General features: G+C 47.0%; 1 protein-coding gene across 1 annotated transcript; it reads left to right on the forward strand.

The window, feature by feature from the left end:
* The first annotated feature begins 760 nt into the window (after positions 1-760).
* Positions 761-3,873, forward strand: LOC135899697 (uncharacterized). The gene is made up of 6 exons (XM_065429024.2): positions 761-956; positions 1,025-1,188; positions 1,510-1,639; positions 2,740-2,883; positions 2,955-3,262; positions 3,398-3,873. Exons 1-6 carry the CDS (start codon positions 783-785, stop codon positions 3,759-3,761), a joined length of 1,284 nt encoding a protein of 427 aa, XP_065285096.2. The 5' UTR covers positions 761-782; the 3' UTR covers positions 3,762-3,873.
* Positions 3,874-19,379: the final 15,506 nt, after the last annotated feature.

Genomic DNA, 19,379 nt, shown 5'->3' on the forward strand with positions numbered 1-19,379 from the left:
TGATAATTTTCGAAAAGCACTAGCTAACAATGTATAATAGCAATCACTTGTACGAACTGCTGTTGCTGTTTTCCTTTTTCTTGTTTGATGTTACTTCTATATGTCATGTTCTATTACTGCATTTATCATACTTTCAGCTAATATTGTATAATTAGCAAATATTGTGTATATGTTTATGAATTCTTTCCGTGTTATTTGTTGTATAACCCACTCCCCTCTCTAATGCCGAAAGGCCCCGAGGGTAAATAAATAGATAAATAAATAAATAAATAAATATTGTAAATAAATTCCATATTCTTCGTTCTCGATGAGAAGTCCTCCCCTTCAACAACGTCCTTAGCGTGGATGAGTTGTACGACGGCATTGGCCAGCTACCATCTATTTCATGCCCGACCCCAACTCTTAAGCGTGTTTCACATGCAAGCGATTGAGCGAACGGAGCGAACAGCGGCGCGGCGCTGCGAAGCATTTCGCGAGGTTTCGTTTCACATGCATTGCCGCCGCGCGTTTTCCGCCGCTGCGAATACCAATGTTGCTGGCAAAAAACGCGGGACTTTCAGCCAGTTTCGGTAGTTTGCGACTACCCATATAAGCGTTGCTTTGTCCTTGATTGTCAAATTTTTATTTTATAAATACATATCCTGCGCTTTAAGTATCTAAATCATGCTTACTTTTTATGTTTTGTGTTGTTTTTGTAAAAAGATGCGCATATGCGGCGCACAAACTCGCGAGCGTCTCGGCATTCTGCCATAATGGATGCTAGCGTGTGGACGGAGGCGGAGATGGAGATGGATTTATGTGCGCCGCATGACGATTCCTACACGCATCTCCTTTTGCTCGAGGAGTACTGCCTTTTAAAAAAACGGAAAGCTTTGCTCGAGCTCCGGGTTCCACGGCGTTGGTGGGTGAGACCCATCTGGGAGAATCGGAAGGAGGAATCCGAGTTCCACACCGCGGTGAGTTGTGTTTGCACAGAAATAGTTATCGTGTTGCTGGTACTTTACTCTGCAATATTTTCGTGCAGATGCCGCTGCTCATGAACGCCGACACGGAGTATTTTCAGAAGTACTATAAGATGTCGACAGAAAAGTTTGAGGAGCTCCATGCCCTCGTTGAAGGGCCGCTTACGAAGCCCTTCGTTGTGCGGGAACCTATACCGTCACGCGCACGACTTGCAATGACTCTCAGGTAGGTCGACCCGCCGTGGTTGCTCAGTGGCTATGGTGTTGGGCTGCTGAGCACGAGGTCGCGGGATCGAATCCCGGCCACGGCGGCCGCATTTCGATGGGGGCGAAATGCGAAAACACCCGTGTACTTAGGTTAAGTGCACGTTAAAGAACCCCAGGTGGTCGAAATTTCCGGAGTCCTCCACTACGGCGTGCCGCATAATCAGAAAGTGGTTTTGGCACGTAAAACCCCATGATATTTTTTCAGGAGGTCGCCGCATTTCATTGATAAATCGGTGACCCGAGTACGCCAAGCTGACATTACTTCTGAGCTTCCTTCCAGGTACATGGCATCAGGGATGCAAATTCAAGATATCGCCCTGGCATTCAGAGTGGGCATCTCAACAGCTGATATTATTATCCGCGAGACTTGCAAGGTGTTGTGGGAAATTCTTCAGCCCATTTGTCTCAAGGTATGTTGTTGGCAGGAAGAGACCGTTTAGATGGAGGTGAAACGCTAGGCGCCCGAGTACTGTTCGATGGCAGTGCGCATTAAACCGGTCGAAATTAACCCCGAGCCCTTCACTACGGCGTCCCTCATAGCCCATGTCGCTTTGGGATGTTAAACGACCCCATACACTACAGGAATCTTTTTCTCCCCATATGTGATGTAGGTAGCCTACATATTATATGTAAGAATACTGCAGGGATAAACTCATATACATAATGATTGTTTATTAATCATCACTGCATATTCTAAGAGATTTGTTTTTAAGAACAGTTTAGCAATGAGCATCGTGTGAATTAGACACTGTCCACTCTATGTGCACATTGTACATGACAGTGAGGAAGGGCAAATTGCAAGAGAGCAAAGGGAGAACTGCATATCATGAATGTCCATTGTAATATTTCCAAATGCACCTGTCCGTTTAAATACAAACTGAAAACAAAATAGGAAGCATGCAGATAGTGTTGAGAGTGTGAAGTCTCTAAAAGTATTGCATATGCTACAAGAGCTCAAGAGCAAGTTCATGCAGTTTTCCCACCAACATGCACGTGGTTATATACTGTAAAGATAGCAGAATTATATGTGTGGTATGCACTCTTTGATTTGGAGTGTTTAGTGAATGGTTCCTAAGCTTACATGCCTCCCCCCTTTCAAAAAGAAAGAATAAGCTGTATGTGATCTGTTGCTTGAGGCATTAAGATTTTATCGAAGTGTATATGTTGCTCTGCTTGTCAGTTCGTACTACAAATAAATAGAACGAACTAAAGACAGGGACGTTAAATAACTGCAGGATGGCACTTCTCTTTACATGCCGCTCTTTGGTTTGCACTGTTTCTCATCTTACACTAAAAATGCCTTTATGTCTCCAGAAGAGGGTTGTAGCGCCGAAAAACACAGCAGACCGCAAGCGAGACGGGACAGGCACATATGGGATGCGCCTGTCCCGTCTCGCTTGCGGTCTGTTGTGTTTTTCGGCGCTACAACCCTCTTCTGGAAACATGCACCAACTAGCCCCCCAACAAGTATTACTCAGTTACCTTTATGTCTGCTTCGTTCCCACCACAGGTGCCAACTACTTCCGATTGGCAGAAGGTAGCCGAAGGATTTTTTGAAAAATGGAACTTCCCGAATTGTGTAGGTGCCGTGGATGGGAAACACGTGCAGATTCAGGCCCCACCAAATTCAGGCAGCCTATACTTCAACTATAAAGTAATGTACACATTGACCCGTTTTTGTTTGTAAATCACTATTTTCTCAATATTAACCATTCATCATTCCAGGGCACATACTCTATAGTACTTATGGCTATAGCAGACAGCAATCTGAAGTTTATCCTAGTAGACGTTGGGGCCTATGGGCGGCAGAGCGATGGCGGAACACTCGGAGCCTCAAGGCTAGGGAAATTCTTGGAACGTGGCCTCCTCGGTCTCCCGGCACCAAAATGCCTACCAGAGACTTCGACGGTGGCACCCCACGTTTTCGTAGGGGACGAAGCATTCCAGCTTCGCCCCGACTTTCTTCGGCCTTACCCAGGTAGAGGCCTAGATGAAGGCAAACGAATATTCAACTATCGGCTCAGTCGTGCAAGGTTTGTTTCAGTGCTACATTAATTTACGGTATGGGTGTCATCACTGGCCTAGCGGCAGAAATTGTTGACCTAATTTGATGTACCTCTCGAGATCACAAGTGCAATGTACTTGTATCAAAATTCTTTTCATTTCAGGAGGTGTGTTGAAAACGCATTCGGGGTGATGGCCTCGAGGTTTCGAATTTTTCGCCGAGTTATTAACCTGCACCCCGAGAATGCAGATTACGTGGTAATGGCTGCATGTGTGCTGCACAATTTTCTGAGTGAAGATGCAGCTTACATGCCACCGAACTATGCGGACTCAGAAGACTGCTACGGTAACGTGACTGAAGGCCAGTGGCGGGAAGAAGACACCCAAGCCATGCTTGAATTGGCGCCTCCGGTGGGCCACAACTACAGTCGCAGTGCAGCTGCAACAAGGGAGATTTTCAAGAACTATTTTAATAGCACGCAAGGAGCCGTGCCATGGCAGTGGGCATCAGCTGGACTGCGGCACTGAAGACAATGCTCTGTGCCACCTCTCTCTCTCTCTCTCTCTCTCTGTGTGTGTGTGTGTGTGTGTGTGTGTGTGTGCGTGCGTGCGTGCGTGTGTGTGTGTGTGTGTGTGTGTGTGTGTGTGTGTGTGTGTGTGTGTGTGTGTGTGTGTGTGTGTGTGTGTGTGTGTGTGTGTGTGTGCAGCAAGCAGGTTTGGCATGGGGAAATAAACATGGCATGCGAATAAACCGGAATACGCCTTATTCTTCTTCGTTTGATGGATGCACAAGAAGGCCCACTGGGTATTTCCCTTGACTGTACTGCTCACAAATGCTCAGCAGCTCCATCTTTAAATGCATCAGCATGTGTGCAGGAGTTGCTTCAACTTGTGGTCTAAGTGACAGCAAAAAATGGCTTGAAGCGTCCATCGGCCTGTGAGCAGCAATGGCATTCCGCACGGATTGCAGCTGCCTATCTGTCTCGTCCAGTTCGTGGCGCCTCTTTTGTCGTTTATTTGGCGCTTTTGTCTGGACACCGCTTGTGCTGGGGGTTGCCGTCATAGGCCCCGCTTCATTTGCATCTGCACAGCCTGGGGTTTGAAACAGTACTTCGAGGGTGTCCAAAGAGGCATCTGGATCCTTCTGACTGTTTCGCGCTGGGCTTCCGCATGTAGCTGCACCACTGTTGGGCGCCAAGTTCCCACTAGCTGCCGCGTTGTCCGCGAGAATATCTGTGCGACCAACTGAGAGATCAGTTGGTCCAAGGTTGCAGTAGCTCCTGCGTAGAATGTGCACAAAGTGTCAACTCGTTTTCACATGCATATTACTTGTTGCTTACCGTCTCGTTTCAACGGCGTCCCTGAGGAACTCTAGCTGCTGCATATATGGCCAAATTGATTTGCTAGCAGCTGCTGCTCCACTCTTCTTTGTGTCTGCTTCATCTTTAATTTTCTTTCTAAAAGTATCTTTAAGATTTTTCCACCTTGTTTGGATTTCTTCCATAGTCACTGAAATGGGGACCAGTATACCACATGATGTTAATCAACAGAAGGGATAAATAATTTTGAGCTCATATAAAGATCAAAGTTTTGCATGAACATGCGGATTTTGCCATCTGTGAGCACAATAATAAAATAAAGCCCACATGAACGGGCCTACTCGCAGTAGCTTTAGCTCGGGCGCAACTCCGATGCAGCCTATTCAAATACGTCTAAAACACAAAAACACTTTTCTAAAATAACCACTGGGCCGATGTTAATGAAATTTGTTGTATTTGAGAGGGAAAGAAATTATAGTGACTGTTGGTTGCAGAATTTCTATTTAGGGCCTTAATTTTGTTACAAGAATTTCCAAAAATTCGGAAGTTAAGAATAGAGGCACCAAGTTTACAAATTATTTACTCGATCAAGAGCAGATATCGCGATTCTGTAAACGGCGTCTATTGGATCATTCAAAGCGGAGAAATTCGATATGCGAATTTATATTTTACGTGAATTCGTTACGATATGTACAAGGGTTCTGCAAAAATTGTATTTCCACATTACTAAATTTTTTGAGAATCATGTGTGAAATATCAATTTTGTCAGCGTTAGATATGTACTATTAGATGCAATCAACATAATTGTGCCATCGTTTTTCGTTGCTGAGTTACGGAGTCGTAAACTGGGTAGTTTCGTTTTCCGAAAATGTGCGCTTTTTGCCAATTTTTAATAAAAAATTGACCATTTAAATAAAGAATTCGAAACAAACAGTCTCTAGACCTTAAGTTTTTCTTTTAAATGCGACAAACCTGGTCGAATTTGGTGCAGTGGTTGCCAAAAACGAATTGTCCTTTTACATATATTTAGATGGGTACACCTGAGCTAAAGCTTCCTCTTATCTAAAATGACAGCTTTCTTTTTCTCGCGGTTGCATAATTAAAGAAAAGGCGTTTCGCTAGAGAAGCGAGAAAAAATACTTTTAACACAAGCACTGTCATTCCATTCAAGAGTCTGGAACATTAAAAAAAATATTTATCAACACTGACAATCTCGCAGTTCAATACAACTGTTTTTTTTTTTTTTTCGCTTACCGGTGTCGAAGTGTTTCAGCAAGGCGTCCCTTACTTCTTCCCAAAGGGACTCTTTAGACGTCCTATTGCGGAAGTTGTTGTCTTTTACATTCCAAAGCAGTGGCCGTTTCGAAACTTCAGTGATAAGCAGCTCGTTGAACAGCTCTCTTGGCATGTTGCCCGTATCACGTGTCGCAAGTATATAAACATCGTCCTATGTGTGGGCTTTCCCGCACCAGTCCTCCTCTGGTCACGTGGCGAAGCGGGCCGTTCGGAAGCGGCGCTGCCGCTCTGCCGCCGCGATGAAATTCCAACCTGCCCGAACCTCGCCGCTCTCGCCGCTGGTGCCGCCGCCGCCGCTCGAAACCGATATCTGCGGCGCGGCGGCAGGATTCGCGAGCATTTTCGCTCGCATGTGAAACAGGCTTTACAACTGGCTGACAGCGGTGAGGCGGACTTTGCAACGTGGTGCTCTGTCTGTGATGAGTGCTTGGTTCTTGCTTTGACTCTCTAGGCTTCATTTTGTGGTTGTCCTGTTTAGAACAGTAGGGAAGCTGGTTTGTTGATTGGTAGCTAGGTCGTGTTTACCTAGGTATGTCTAGCGAGCAGGACCAAAGCAGTAAAGCAGCAATCATGGAGTTTAGGACACTGTTGGGAGACGAATTGTTGATTGTTGGTGAGGAACTGGGCCTAGATGTACACAAGAAAATGCTAAAATGGGAATTACTGAAGCTGATTTCCGAACAGACCAGTGAGGAGGACAGCAGGACATTGAAATTGGGTTAGAACTTTTTAGGAAAAGAGAGAGAAGAACGGAACAGAGAGGAACGCGAGAAAGATCGCGAGTTAAGAAAAACGCAACTTGAACTTGAAAGCAAACGTTTGAAGTTGTCTCAAAGAAATGAAGGGGATCTGAGACGATCAAGTGAGGAAGAATCATACCGCATGGACAGGCTGTTAAAGCCATTTGAGGTCGGGAACGACATATGATTGTTCCTAGGCAATTTTGAAAGGACTTGCGAGAAGATGAACTTCGGTCCGAGTACATGGCCACATGTACTCGGACCGCGAGTCTATGTTGCCGTGTGAGGCTGCAGAAGTAATCGCCAGACTCAGTGCACAAGATGCATATGATTATGCGAAGGTTAAGGCTAGTCTTTTGAAGAAGTACCGCCTTTCAGCCGAAGCTTTTCGGCAAAGATTTAGAAGCACAGGCAAGAAGGATAGCGAGGGGTATCCGGAGTTTGCACATGGCTTAAAGGCAAACCTAGTTGAGTGGTTGAAAAGCGCGGAAGCGTACGAAAGCAGAGACATGATTATCGAATGCATGTGTCTAGACCAGTTTTACAAAAGCACCCACAATCTGTGAAGCTGTGGGTGCAAGACAGAAGAAATGTAAACACTGTGGAAAGGGCGGCTGAAATAGCCGAAGAGTACGCAACGTGTAGAAAGCTGAACGCCGAGGACGGAAATTGGGATGGCCGAAATGGACCGCGGAAACCATTTCCGTTCAAAAGGGGTGCGCAGACTAGACGATCGGAGCCTGTAGACATGGCGGAAAAGCCCGCGGAAAAGAGCGAGCAGAAACTTAACGGAGAAACCGCACAAAAAGAACAGAAAAGAAAATTTGAATCTTTTAGACCAATTCGCTGTTACAAATGCCACAAACTGGGACATATAGCTGTAAACTGCGGGAAGCCTAGCGTAGTTTTCTCCTACGTAGAGGAAAAAGATGAGAATATGGAACTTTTAAGTCCATATCTTCACGACCTGCAAGTTAATGGAAAACCATGCCGAGTGCTAAGAGACAGTGCCGCCACGATGGACATTGGCCAATCATCTTACCTGACGGTAGATGACTTCACCGGAGAAGTAGCATGGATAAAACAGGTTGTAGAAGAACACAGCGTGTGTCTTCCTATGGCCAAAGTCAAAATCAATGGACCATTCGGGGAGCTAGAAACTGAGGCTGCAGTTTCCAAATTTTTGTCACTGCAGTATCGTTACATCTTTTCGAATCGTTCGAATCAGTTACTGCGTGACAAAGGGCTCAAACTGGGAGAGGGCATAGTACAGGCGTCGACACGAGGCCAAGCTCGTAATGTCCCGTCGCTTTCGGCTGAAAGTGCAAAAGCTGCTCCAGCGGAAGTAGCAAAAGAGGTAACTTCGAAGAGCGTAGGTTAGGGCGTGTTGGTATTCCATAACTGAGGTTTTTTTAGTGCACGAATAGGGACGAAAGACAGCGGCAAGACAGCGAAAGACAATGAAAGACATTGGTAGCGCTGTGTCTGCGTCTTGCCACTGTCTTTCGTCCCTATTCGTGCGCTAAAAAACCTCAGCTAACTTCAGTAACCAAATCCAAACTAGACTGGAGGGACGAAAAGACGGTTGAGGAAAGCCTGCCAGCTGACCAGCTCAATGAGAGCGTATCACTAGGGTGTCAAAGCTCACGCCTGATGGAAGAGCCAGCTGACGCAATCGCAAGCGAGACAGGGTCGTTACTATCACCGGCCTCAAAGAACATTGATCGGCGTTTACGTTTGGACAGAGGGTCACTGGCAACCGAGCAAAAGAATGATGACAGCTAAGCTAAATTACATCACACAGCTAAAGAAGGTGCAACGTGACGATACAAGAGAGAGTAGGATTGTTGTATCGGCACTACAGAGACCGAAAGGGCAGGAATCTAGATCAGTTAGCCATACCTACTAAGTGCAGGGAGGACCTTTTGAGTCTCTGTCATGGAAATGGGTGGTCTGGCCACCCAGACATAAACAAATCGAAGGAAAGATTGCTTATGGAATACTACTGGCCCGGCTGCTTCAAGGACGTAGAAAACTTTGTAAGATCATGCGACGCCTGCCAGCGCTCGGGTAAACCAGGAGAAACCTGGAAAGCTCCATTAAAGGTAATGCCCTTAATTTCAGAACCTTTCAGACGACTTGTGATAGACACGGTAGGGCCTCTACCAAAGACAAAGTCAGGTTACGGGTACTTGTTTACCATGCTGTGTCCGGCTACAAAGTTTCCGGAAGTAATCCCTCTGAAAGAGCTCAGCTCCTCCGAAGTAGTTGACGCGCTTTTGACATTATTCGCACGAGTTGGATTTCCAGCCGAAATTGAGGTGGATCAAGGGTCAGTATTCACCAGCTCACTGACTTCCACATTCTTACAGAAGTGCGGAGTAAAGTTAATACACAGTTCCGTCTATCACCCTTAGTCAAATAGTGTAGAGAGTGCTTAAGGGAGTTTTGCGAGTGCTCTGTTACGCGCATAAGGAGGACTGGGAGAATTGTCTTCCGGCAACTTTGTTTGCTTTGCGAACGTTCCTCATGAGGCTACAGGGTTCTCGCCAGCAGAACTAGTGTATGGGAGGACTGAGAACGTTAAGAGAGATGTGGGAAGAAAGAGGAAAGTGTCCAACATTGGTGGAATACGAGCTAAAGCTAGTGGAAAGGCTAAGTGCAACCCAAGAACTAGTCGAAAAGAACATGAGAGTAGCTCAAAAGCACGCCAAGTTATGTTACGACTAGAATGCGACGCTTCATACGTTTAACGCCGGAGACCAGGGAATGATCCTCAAACCTTCAAGAAAGAACAAACTTGAAGTTCACTGGGACGGACCTGTTAAAGTGTTCCACAAACTTTCAGATGCTAACAATGCTCTGAAAATGCCCGGTCGCAGGAAGGAGGTGAGGATATACCACTGCAATTTGATGAAGCCGTACGTAGAGCGGAGCGGAGTCGTTAGCATTACCATCAAGGAGCAGGTTGACACTAGTACCGAGTTTACCGAGTTTAGTACCGAGTACCAACCTCCAACGCTGAAATAAGCCTCGAAGAAGTGGTAAAACATTCGGTAAGCTCGACATAATAGTTCTGCGAAAACCCGCAAGGTGGAGAGAAATAATTAATAAAGGGAAATTCAGACATTACTCTTATGTCAAACTCTTGCCTTAGCTTCGTGTTGTCGACAAATTCGACTTCGCCCTGCCCTCTGCTAGCCGCCTGGTTAGTTCAGATGGTAGAGTGGCTTCCCCGGAAAGACGGTGGTCGCGGGCTCGAGTCCCGGACCACGATGAATTTTTTTTTCAACTGTGAGGCTTTTCTTTCGACGAACCCGTACAGGTTTCCTTCGTAGCAATCGCTACGAAAGGGTGGATGTCTGATTTTCCCTTTATTAATTCGGTAAGCTCGCACGCTCTTAGACCCGAGCAGCTAGATGAGCTAAGAGAGTGTTAAGGGAATATCGGCCAGGTAGAACCAAACTAATGACACATGAAATATTGTTGACATCAACCAAACCCTTAAAATGAAAGCCTTACGGTGTCTGCACGACAGAGAGAAATTACGGAGGCAGAGATACAGCGCATGATGGAGTTGGGAGTTATTGAGCCGGCTGAGAGTGACTACACGTCACCACTAACACTTGTAGAAACCCCTAATAAGGACCCTCGTCCATGTCTTGACTACAGGAAGTTAAATGCCATCACTAGGTATCAGCTCTACCCGATTCCCAACACTGAGGAAGGAATCCATGAATACTTTGTTAAGCGCAAAACGACAAACACAAGAAAGACGACGCATTGCATTGTACTGAGGAACGAATCGAAAGCGTTAGCGCTGTTAAGTACATTTCAGCTATAGATCTCGTACGGGGTTACTGGCAAGTTCCCCTTTCAGAAAATGCCAGCTGCTATGCCGCACTTATCTCGCCTGTAGGCACTTTTCGCCCTCTCTCCCTCTGCTTAGGGCTGAAGAACGCGCCGTTTAGCTTCTCTAAGTTAATGAATATTGTCCTAAAAGACTTGCAGGAGTTCGCCTTGCCATATCTTGATGATGTAGCAATTTTTCCGGACAGCTGGGAACAGCACGTATCGCACCTCAAAGAGATATTCTCACGGTTGAAGGAAGCAGGCTTAACGATGAGGGCGGAAAAGTGTAGGCAGGTTATGTGTGTTCAGGTTACTATCAGGCCGGAAAAGTGTTGGCAGGTTACTTATCTGGGCCATGTTGTCGGTCAGGGCACGAGACGGCCGGCTGAGCTGAAAGCAGCTATGATTGGAGATTTTTCACAGCCGCGCACGAAAACAGACATTCATTCATTATTGGAACTTATCGGTTACTATCAACGGTACATTCTGAATTACTCGCAAATAGCAAGTCCTTTAACGGACGCCCTCCGAAAGGGAGCTCTGAGTAACGTGCACTGTGATAAGGACAAAGAGAATGCTTTTCAAGGTTTGAAAACGCTATTTGTTTCTCGTACTGTGTTTCGCGCCAGACTACACAAACGAATTATGGACGTGGTACTTAGGTCGGCGACGATAATGAGGAACATCCTGTCCTCTATGCCAGCCGACAACTAACTGTAATAGAGGAAGCCTACAGCGCTTCAAAGAAGGGATGTGCTTGTTTAGTTTGGGCAGCCCAGAAGTTGTCGTGCTACTTGTACGGAGCGAGGTTAATCTTCGAGACCGACCACTGTCGTCTGACGTGGTTCAATGAAATGTCACACAAAAATGGCCGCTTCCGCCGATGGAGCCTCTCTCCAAGAGTACAACTTCTCCGTTAGATACAAGAAGGGAAAGTTGCATAGCAATGCGGATGGTTTGAGTAGGCTAATTTGAATTTTGCGTTTAGTGATCCCGCCTAAATTTGTGGGTTGTTATTGTTAATATTGTTAAGCCAAGAAGATCCCCTCTCATTTAGAAGGGCTCCCTCCATGATTGCTCAATTTTTCAGAACGAAATTCCTTCAAAAATTGGTGTAGCGAAATGCAGGATTTGTTGTTTCTGCGCTTATGTTTTCTTTGAAGCCTAGCGGGTCTAAAGTGAGATCAAAGATATGTCATCTCGGCGCAGAGCCATGCTGTGGAGTTCGCTTTGCAGTTGCCTGTCCTTGTTGGATGCTTTGAGGAGGCTTCGTCATTTCACAATTGGTCGCTGCAAGCCAAGGCATCCCACCCCTCGCCACCAGCCATTCTCTTCCTACCCAGCGGTTATCAGCACTGGCCAGTCGAGATTTTCCGGGCCATGGAGGAGTTGTTACGATCGGCCCGCGGGGCTGGTGATATTCGGAGAAGCGAACATGGAACCCTCCCAGCCCGTTGCGGCGACTCGTTTTGTAAGGACGACATGCAATGCGCCTCGCCAACAGCACGTCGGCGCCAGCATGCCTAGACACTGTCGGCGGACCAAGTATTGTTAGTGGTTTCGCCGTCGCCATCACGGTTTGTTTGGAGCGGGGAACTCCTGGAAGAAGACGTTATGCGGTGTGGTCTCACGGGCCCCAGAAGCCGTCAGTCAATGGACAGACGCAGCGGCCACTGACTGCGGGGTCAATTATGGGATCAAGAGGCGCCTGCTCGGGGCAAGACCCCTGTCTGCGAAAACCATGTCACCTCGGTGTGTTCAGTGAAACCTGTGTGGAAGTGAGTGTATAAACCCTCCCCCTCAAAGACGGGTCAACCACGATGACTTTGGACGCTCCCATTGGTAGAAGGTTGAAGGGCCGTTTTCCCTCACCTAGGGAGGACAGAGTGTTTTTAAGGAGCCGCTGCATGACTGATGGGTGTGCATTCTTTAGCAGTCATACTAGACTGATGAACTGTAACGTTCTCCACCCTTCATGTAGATATTGTAAATAAATTCCATATTCTTCGTTCTCGATGAGAACAAGTCCTTCCGTTCAACAACGTCCTCAGCGTGGAAGAGTTGGACGACGGCATGGGCCAGCTACCATCTATTCATGCCCGACCCCAACCCTTACACTGTCGAGCTAGTGAACTTACATATGCGCGACCACAGAGGGACACAAGGACGCACACACTGTGTGTGAACTATGCGTCCTGTTTGCGGTCTCTTTGTTTCCCGTTCCTGATGCGCTGGTTGAGTCAATCAAAATTGTCGTAACCAACTGGCCCGTTTAAAACCACTGCCCTGGACGTAATAGGCTACAAGGGCCCACAGCTACACATCAAATTTAATTTGTGAGCACATGATAGAAACAGAACACTAGTGCCTCGAAATAATGCTGTCATTTTAACAGACTATCCGCAATTTCTGCTAAGCACGAGGTCGCGGGTTCGTGTCCTGTCCGAAGTAACCGCACTTCCATGTGGCGAAATTCAAAAACGCTCATGTACTTAAGTTTAGGTGCATGTTCGAACTGGACATAAGTATTTCGGAATATCCCACTACTGCGTGCCTCATAAGCATTCCGTTGGTTGGGCCCGTAATACCCCATAATTTAATTAATTTGTTCCGCAATGTTAATCGTGTGTTTCCTGTTGCGTAGAGACAAATTGTATGGCTCAGCTACACGGGCCGCCTATGCGGTGCCGCTTTCACCATTCAAGCTGAGCTTATTTATTTATTTACACATTGCTGGCAGGCAGCAGTAGTACCCAAGCAGGGGAGGTTTCCGAAAAATGGTTTCTCGAAAGCTTTTCAAATGAAACATCAAATGTGCATTTAACAATTTCCGTTAAATGGTGAAAAAATTACCCTTCTCCATTGGCAAAACTACTACACTAAACCGAAGCGGAGGGTTTGAAAGACAAGGAGGCCATTTAGGGAGGGAGCAGTCAATGTCCTCACGTTTACGTCACGGCTTTTTAACAACGCGGGATCAGGCCTGGTTTTTCAGGCACTTCTGAATGGCCATAGTGTTTCAAAATAATACATTACCATATTACAGTGACTTAATTACCGCTCGTCGCATGCCACGGCTGCTCGTTTCTTTGTTGTTTTTTCCTTCCCTTTCTTACGTTTCTGCGGATCTTCTGATCGAGCTGGACATTCTGCTGTCCGGCCCAAATGGTCCGCCGCTGAGAATTACACTAAAAGCAACGAAGTTAGTGGGGCTGCACATATTTCCAACAATCCAAATGCTGCTACAAATACAGAAGCAACCAAACCGTCAGCAACGTTTGCCTTGTTCCTTAGCAGCTAAGCTCAAATTATATCACAAATTGCAGTTTTCCAGTCAAGACACGCTGAGATAGATGCGTCATTGAGCACGTTGAAATTCCAGGTCGACGCTATTGAAGCTGGCTTTGCTCACTTCAGAAAAATAAATCATAACTTTTGGAACGTAGTCCGTGCTCGCAAATGGCAACACAGCTTCACTGCGCCGTCTACAGAAAAGATGTCATCGACTGGAAGATCGCTCGCGAGTAAATAATGTTCTGCGCATTAGAGACAAAGCCGGCAATATCATTACTAATATGGAGGAGATAGTTCAAGTGGCTGAGGAGTTTTATAGAGATTTACACAGTACCAGTGGTACCCACGAAGATAATGTGAGAGAGAGTAGTCTAGATTAATTGGAAATCCCACAAGTAACGCCGGAAGAAGTAAAGAACGCCTTGGGAGCTATGCAAAGGGGGAAGGCAGCTGGGGAGAATCGGGTAACAGCAGATTTGTTGAAGGAGGGTGGGCAGATTGTTATAGAAAAACCAGCCACCCTGTATACACAATGCCTCATGACCTCGAGCGTACAGGAATCTTGGAATAACGCTAACATAATCCTAATCCATAAGAAAGGGGACTTGAAAAATTATAGACCAATCAGCTTACTGTCCGTTGCCTACAAAGTATTTACTAAGGTAATCACAAATAGAATCAGGAACACCTAAGACTTCCGTCAACCAAAGGACCAGGCAGGATTCCGTAAAGGTTACTCAACAACAGACTATATTCACACTATCAATCAGGTGATAGAAAAATGTGCGGAATATACCCGACCTTTATATATAGCTTTCATTGATTACGAGAAAGCGTTTGATTCAGTAGAAACCTCAGCAGTCATGGAGGCACTGCGGAATCAGGGTGTAGACGAGCCGTATGTAAAAGTACTGAAAGACATCTATAGCGGCTCCACAGCCACCGTAGTCCTCCATAAAGAAAGCAACAAAATCCCAATAAAGAAAGGCGTCAGGCAGGGAGATACGATCTCTCCGATGCTATTCACAGCGTGTTTACAGGAAGTATTCAGAGACCTGGATTACGAAGAATTTGGGATAAGAGTTAATGGAGAATACCTTAGTAACTTGCGATTCGCTGATGATATTGCCTTGCTTAGTAACTCAGGGGACCAACTGCAATGCATGCTCACTGACCTGGAGAGGCAAAGCCGAAGGGTGGGTCTAAAAATTAATCTGCAGAAAACTAAAACAATGTTTAACAGTCTCGGAAGGGAACAGCAGTTTACAATAGGTAGTGAGGCACTGGAAGTGGTAAGGGAATACGTCTACTTAGGACAGGTAGTGACTGCGGATCAGGATCATGAGACTAAAATAATCAGAAGAATAAGGATGGGCTGGGGTGCGTTTGGCAGGCATTCTCAGATCATGAACAGCAGGTTGCCATTATCCCCCAAGAGAAAAGTTTATAACAGCTGTGGCTTACCAGTACTCACGTACGGGGCAGAAACCTGGAGGCTTATGAAAAGGAATACTTTGTTTAGCGCAAAACAACAGAGACAAGAAAGACGACAGGACAAGCGCCTTGTCCTGTCGTCTTTCTTGTCTCTGTCGTTTTGCGCTAAACAAAGTATTCATGGATTCGCACCAACTAGCCCGCCAACGCATTGTGCTTATGAAAAGGGTTCTACTTAAATTGAGGACGGCGCAACGAGCTATGGAAAGAAGGATGATAGGTGTAACGTTGAGGGATGAGGAAAGAACCGATTGGGTGAGGGAACAAACGCGAGTTAAGGATATCTTAGTTGAAATCAAGAAAAAGAAATGGACATGGGCAGCACACGTAATGAGGAGGGAAGATAACCGATGGTCATTAAGAGTTACGGAATGGATTCCAAGGGAAGGAAAGCGTAGCAGAGGGCGGCAGAAAGTTAGGTGGGCGGATGAGATTAAGAAGTTTGCAGGGACAACATGGCCACAATTAGCACATGACCGGGGTAGTTGGAGAAGTATGGGAGGGGCCTTTGCCCTGCAGTAGGCATAACCAGGGTGATGATGATGATGATGATCGAGGAAGATTTTTGTTGTCTGTGTTCAAGAGCACGTGGTAAAGATAGATGGATATGTATACTTGGGCGGTAGATGTTTAGGTTACCGGTCCCTTTCTTTGAACAGTTACAGGTATTTTATCTCTTCTAGTGCGCTCTTGAGAGCGCTGATCTTTCGGCGTCGATGACGCCGGGGATTTTTGATCGACGTCCATAACCTTCTCAGAGGCGCTGGAGGATCGTGAACTAGGCGCTGAAACACGCGTCCGAGGCCGTGGAGTTCGGATTAGCTTTGGGACCTGCGGAACCGGAGTCGGCAGGTCCACCTTCAATGTTGATGGAGAAGCACTTGCTGCAGCCACCAGGAGTGCAGGCGGAGCGATTACCGGACCTTTATCAGAGACCGCGGTAGACTCCCGAGTGATTTGTGACGCTGCCCCCCATCGCGTCACCTCGGAAAACCTTGTGTGATTGAAGTATGACAGACGTTTCCTTGCTTCGTGAAATGTTATATTTTCTTTGACCTTTAATGCAATTATTATTTTTTTCTTGCTTCCATTTAGGGCATGTTGTAGAGCAGGCTGGATGGCTTCCATCACAGTTCACGCAATTTGGAGATAAGTCGCAAATGTCTGATGGATGATCGTTCGAGCTGCATTTCGCGCAAGTCTGCCTTCCTCGGCATCTCTGGGATCCGTGCCCATACCTCTGGTACTTAAAGCACCGTCGAGGATTTGGGATGTACGGCCTTACACGTACTTTGATATAGCCTGAATCCACTGTACTATGCAACAGACTGGTACCAAAGGTTTGTCTTTAGTCAAATGTGCTTTGTTCGAAGTTCGTTATTCCTGCGGATTAGAATTTGCTCTACTTTGGTGACATTTTGGTCCTGAAAACCTTCAAGCAACTCTTCGTTACTAAGGTCCGTGAAGTCGTCTTCGGAGATAACTCCACGGCTCGTGTTCATGGTTCGATGTGCGGACACAGTGACCAGTGACAGTGACCATACCGCTAGATCGCCTATGCATTTCAATTCATTGATTTTATCATATTGAGGTTTATCCTTCAATTCAATCAGCAGGTCTCCATTTCTCATATTTGAGGCTTTGTAGCCAGCTCCTCTCGTATTGCGAAGGCATTTCGCCACCAAGAATGGGGAGAATTTACGTGCGCTCATGTTGCTTTCACTATGAATTACATGGTATTTAGAGAAATTTTCTTCGTTGTTTTTCAAAAAGAATTGAAAGGTTGCATCGGTGCGCCCTCTTTTTAGTGGGCGATCAAGGAACATTGGTTTGATAGAAGCCATATAGAGGTCATGAGTTCGGCAGTAGCGCCAACCATCCACCACTGAGCACAACATGGGGACGGAGCAGGTCTTACGAGTAAGACAAGCCCTCGCAAGTTGTACGGTGCTACTATAACACAATCTGGAGTACCCAAGGTTGGCCACCCACACAAGGTTAACCCTCGCTGCCAGGAAAGTCGGAAGTAAATAGAAGAGGGGAGAAGACAGGAAAGATTGAAAGGAAGAGAAAAAGACGAAGAATGGAGAGGGGGACAGGAAAAGGAAACTACCGATTTCCCCCGGGTGGGTCAGTCCGGGGGTGCCGTCTACCTGAAGCCAAGGCCAAAGGGGTGTGTTGCCGCCGCCGAGGGGCCGCAAAGTTCCAAACACCCGGCATCGGCTCAACCCCCATTATCCCCTTTTCCCCGGACACGGCTAAGCCGCGCACGGCTACACGCGGGAGGGTCGAACCCTGGTGTGCTCGTGTACGTGGTGTCGCAACAAACCAAACGCCTGCTTAAGCAGACGCCCCTGCGGGGTTGCGGGCACTCTTATCGTCAGCGTTTCTCGGAGACGAAATCTGCTCGACCATGCTCCGTTTCTGACTTCGCGATTCTGACGGACTCCATTCGCGCAAGCGCAGTTCGACGCATCGCATCCTAATATAGTGGGGCGCCTCCCAGTCGGCGGTCTTTTTGCAGTGGCGGCAGCATCTGGAAACACGTCTGATTCTGTGTACACTGCTGCTGCAGGCTGTTGCAGTAGCCGCATCGGAGCCGTGCTGACTTCCACCGTACTACCTGAGCATCTTCGGATCTACTGCCTTCTTGCGGGCACTCTTATCGTCAGCGTGTCTCGGCGATGAAATCTGCTCGACCGTGCTCTGTTTCTGGCTTCGCGATTCTGACGGACTCCATTCGCGCAAGCGCAGTTCGACGCATCGCATCCTAATATAGTGGGGCGCCTCCCAGTCGGCGGTCTTTTTGCAGTGGCGGCAGCATCTGGAAACACGTCTGATTCTGTGTACACTGCTGCTGCAGGCTGTTGTAGTAGCCGCATCGGAGCCGTGCTGACTTCCACCGTACTACCTGAGCATCTTCGGATCTACTGCCTTCTTGCGGGCACTCTTATCGTCAGCGTGTCTCGGCGATGAAATCTGCTCGACCGTGCTCTGTTTCTGGCTTCGCGATTCTGACGGACTCCATTCGCGCAAGCGCAGTTCGACGCATCGCATCCTAATATAGTGGGGCGCCTCCCAGTCGGCGGTCTTTTTGCAGTGGCGGCAGCATCTGGAAACACGTCTGATTCTGTGTACACTGCTGCTGCAGGCTGTTGTAGTAGCCGCATCGGAGCCGTGCTGACTTCCACCGTACTACCTGAGCATCTTCGGATCTACTGCCTTCTTGCGGGCACTCTTATCGTCAGCGTGTCTCGGCGATGAAATCTGCTCGACCGTGCTCCGTTTCTGGCTTCGCGATTCTGACGGACTCCATTCGCGCAAGCGCAGTTCGACGCATCGCATCCTAATATAGTGGGGCGTCTCCCAGTCGGCGGTCTTTTGGCAGCGGCGGCAGCATCTGGAAACACGTCTGATTCTGTTTACACTGCTGTTGCAGGTTATTTATCGTTGACATTCTCTTGTACTGCTGCTGTTTTCTCTTATTTAAGCTGTCGCTGCTGCCACTGCTGCTATAGAATGATACAACATGCTTAACCAGTAGTTGCTTTGCAGAACTTTCTAGCTCCTGGTTCTTTTTCTTTTCTGTTTGTGCCTTTATTGCACTATGCCCGACACCTGCTTATCGTGCCACTTACCTGTAGAGGATGAAGGGTCTGTGAAATGTAGCGAGTGTTTACACATGTACCGCTTCGGGAAGTGTGCTGGCCTGCTAGAAAAATCGTACACATCCAAATCGGAAACGGCAAAGAAGGCCTGGAAGTGCGTGACTTGTAAGAGCATGGGCCCTCGGGGTAGTCGCAGTGACGATGAACTTGTACATTTAGTTCTTGCATCGTTAAACGAGAAACTTGAGGGCTTGCCGGCTTTAATAGGAAAATTAACTAGCATGTAACAGTCGGTTCAGTTTCTATCCCAAAAATTTGATGAATTTCAAGAAAACATAACTAAGCAAGACACTGAAATCAAGGGGCTAAGAAAAAGGGTGACAGAACTGGAAGAAAGAGAAAGGCACATGCATCTGTAGAATGCAACCTTATACGACAGGTAAATGATCTTGAGTTCCGAAGTAGGCGACTGAACTTGGAAGTTCACGGAATCCCTGTTGTGAAGGGTGAAAACTTGATGAGCTTTCTAAATGAAGTCGCTGA

This window comes from Dermacentor albipictus, unplaced genomic scaffold, assembly GCF_038994185.2.
Source record: "Dermacentor albipictus isolate Rhodes 1998 colony unplaced genomic scaffold, USDA_Dalb.pri_finalv2 scaffold_16, whole genome shotgun sequence".
NCBI lineage: Eukaryota > Metazoa > Arthropoda > Arachnida > Ixodida > Ixodidae > Dermacentor > Dermacentor albipictus.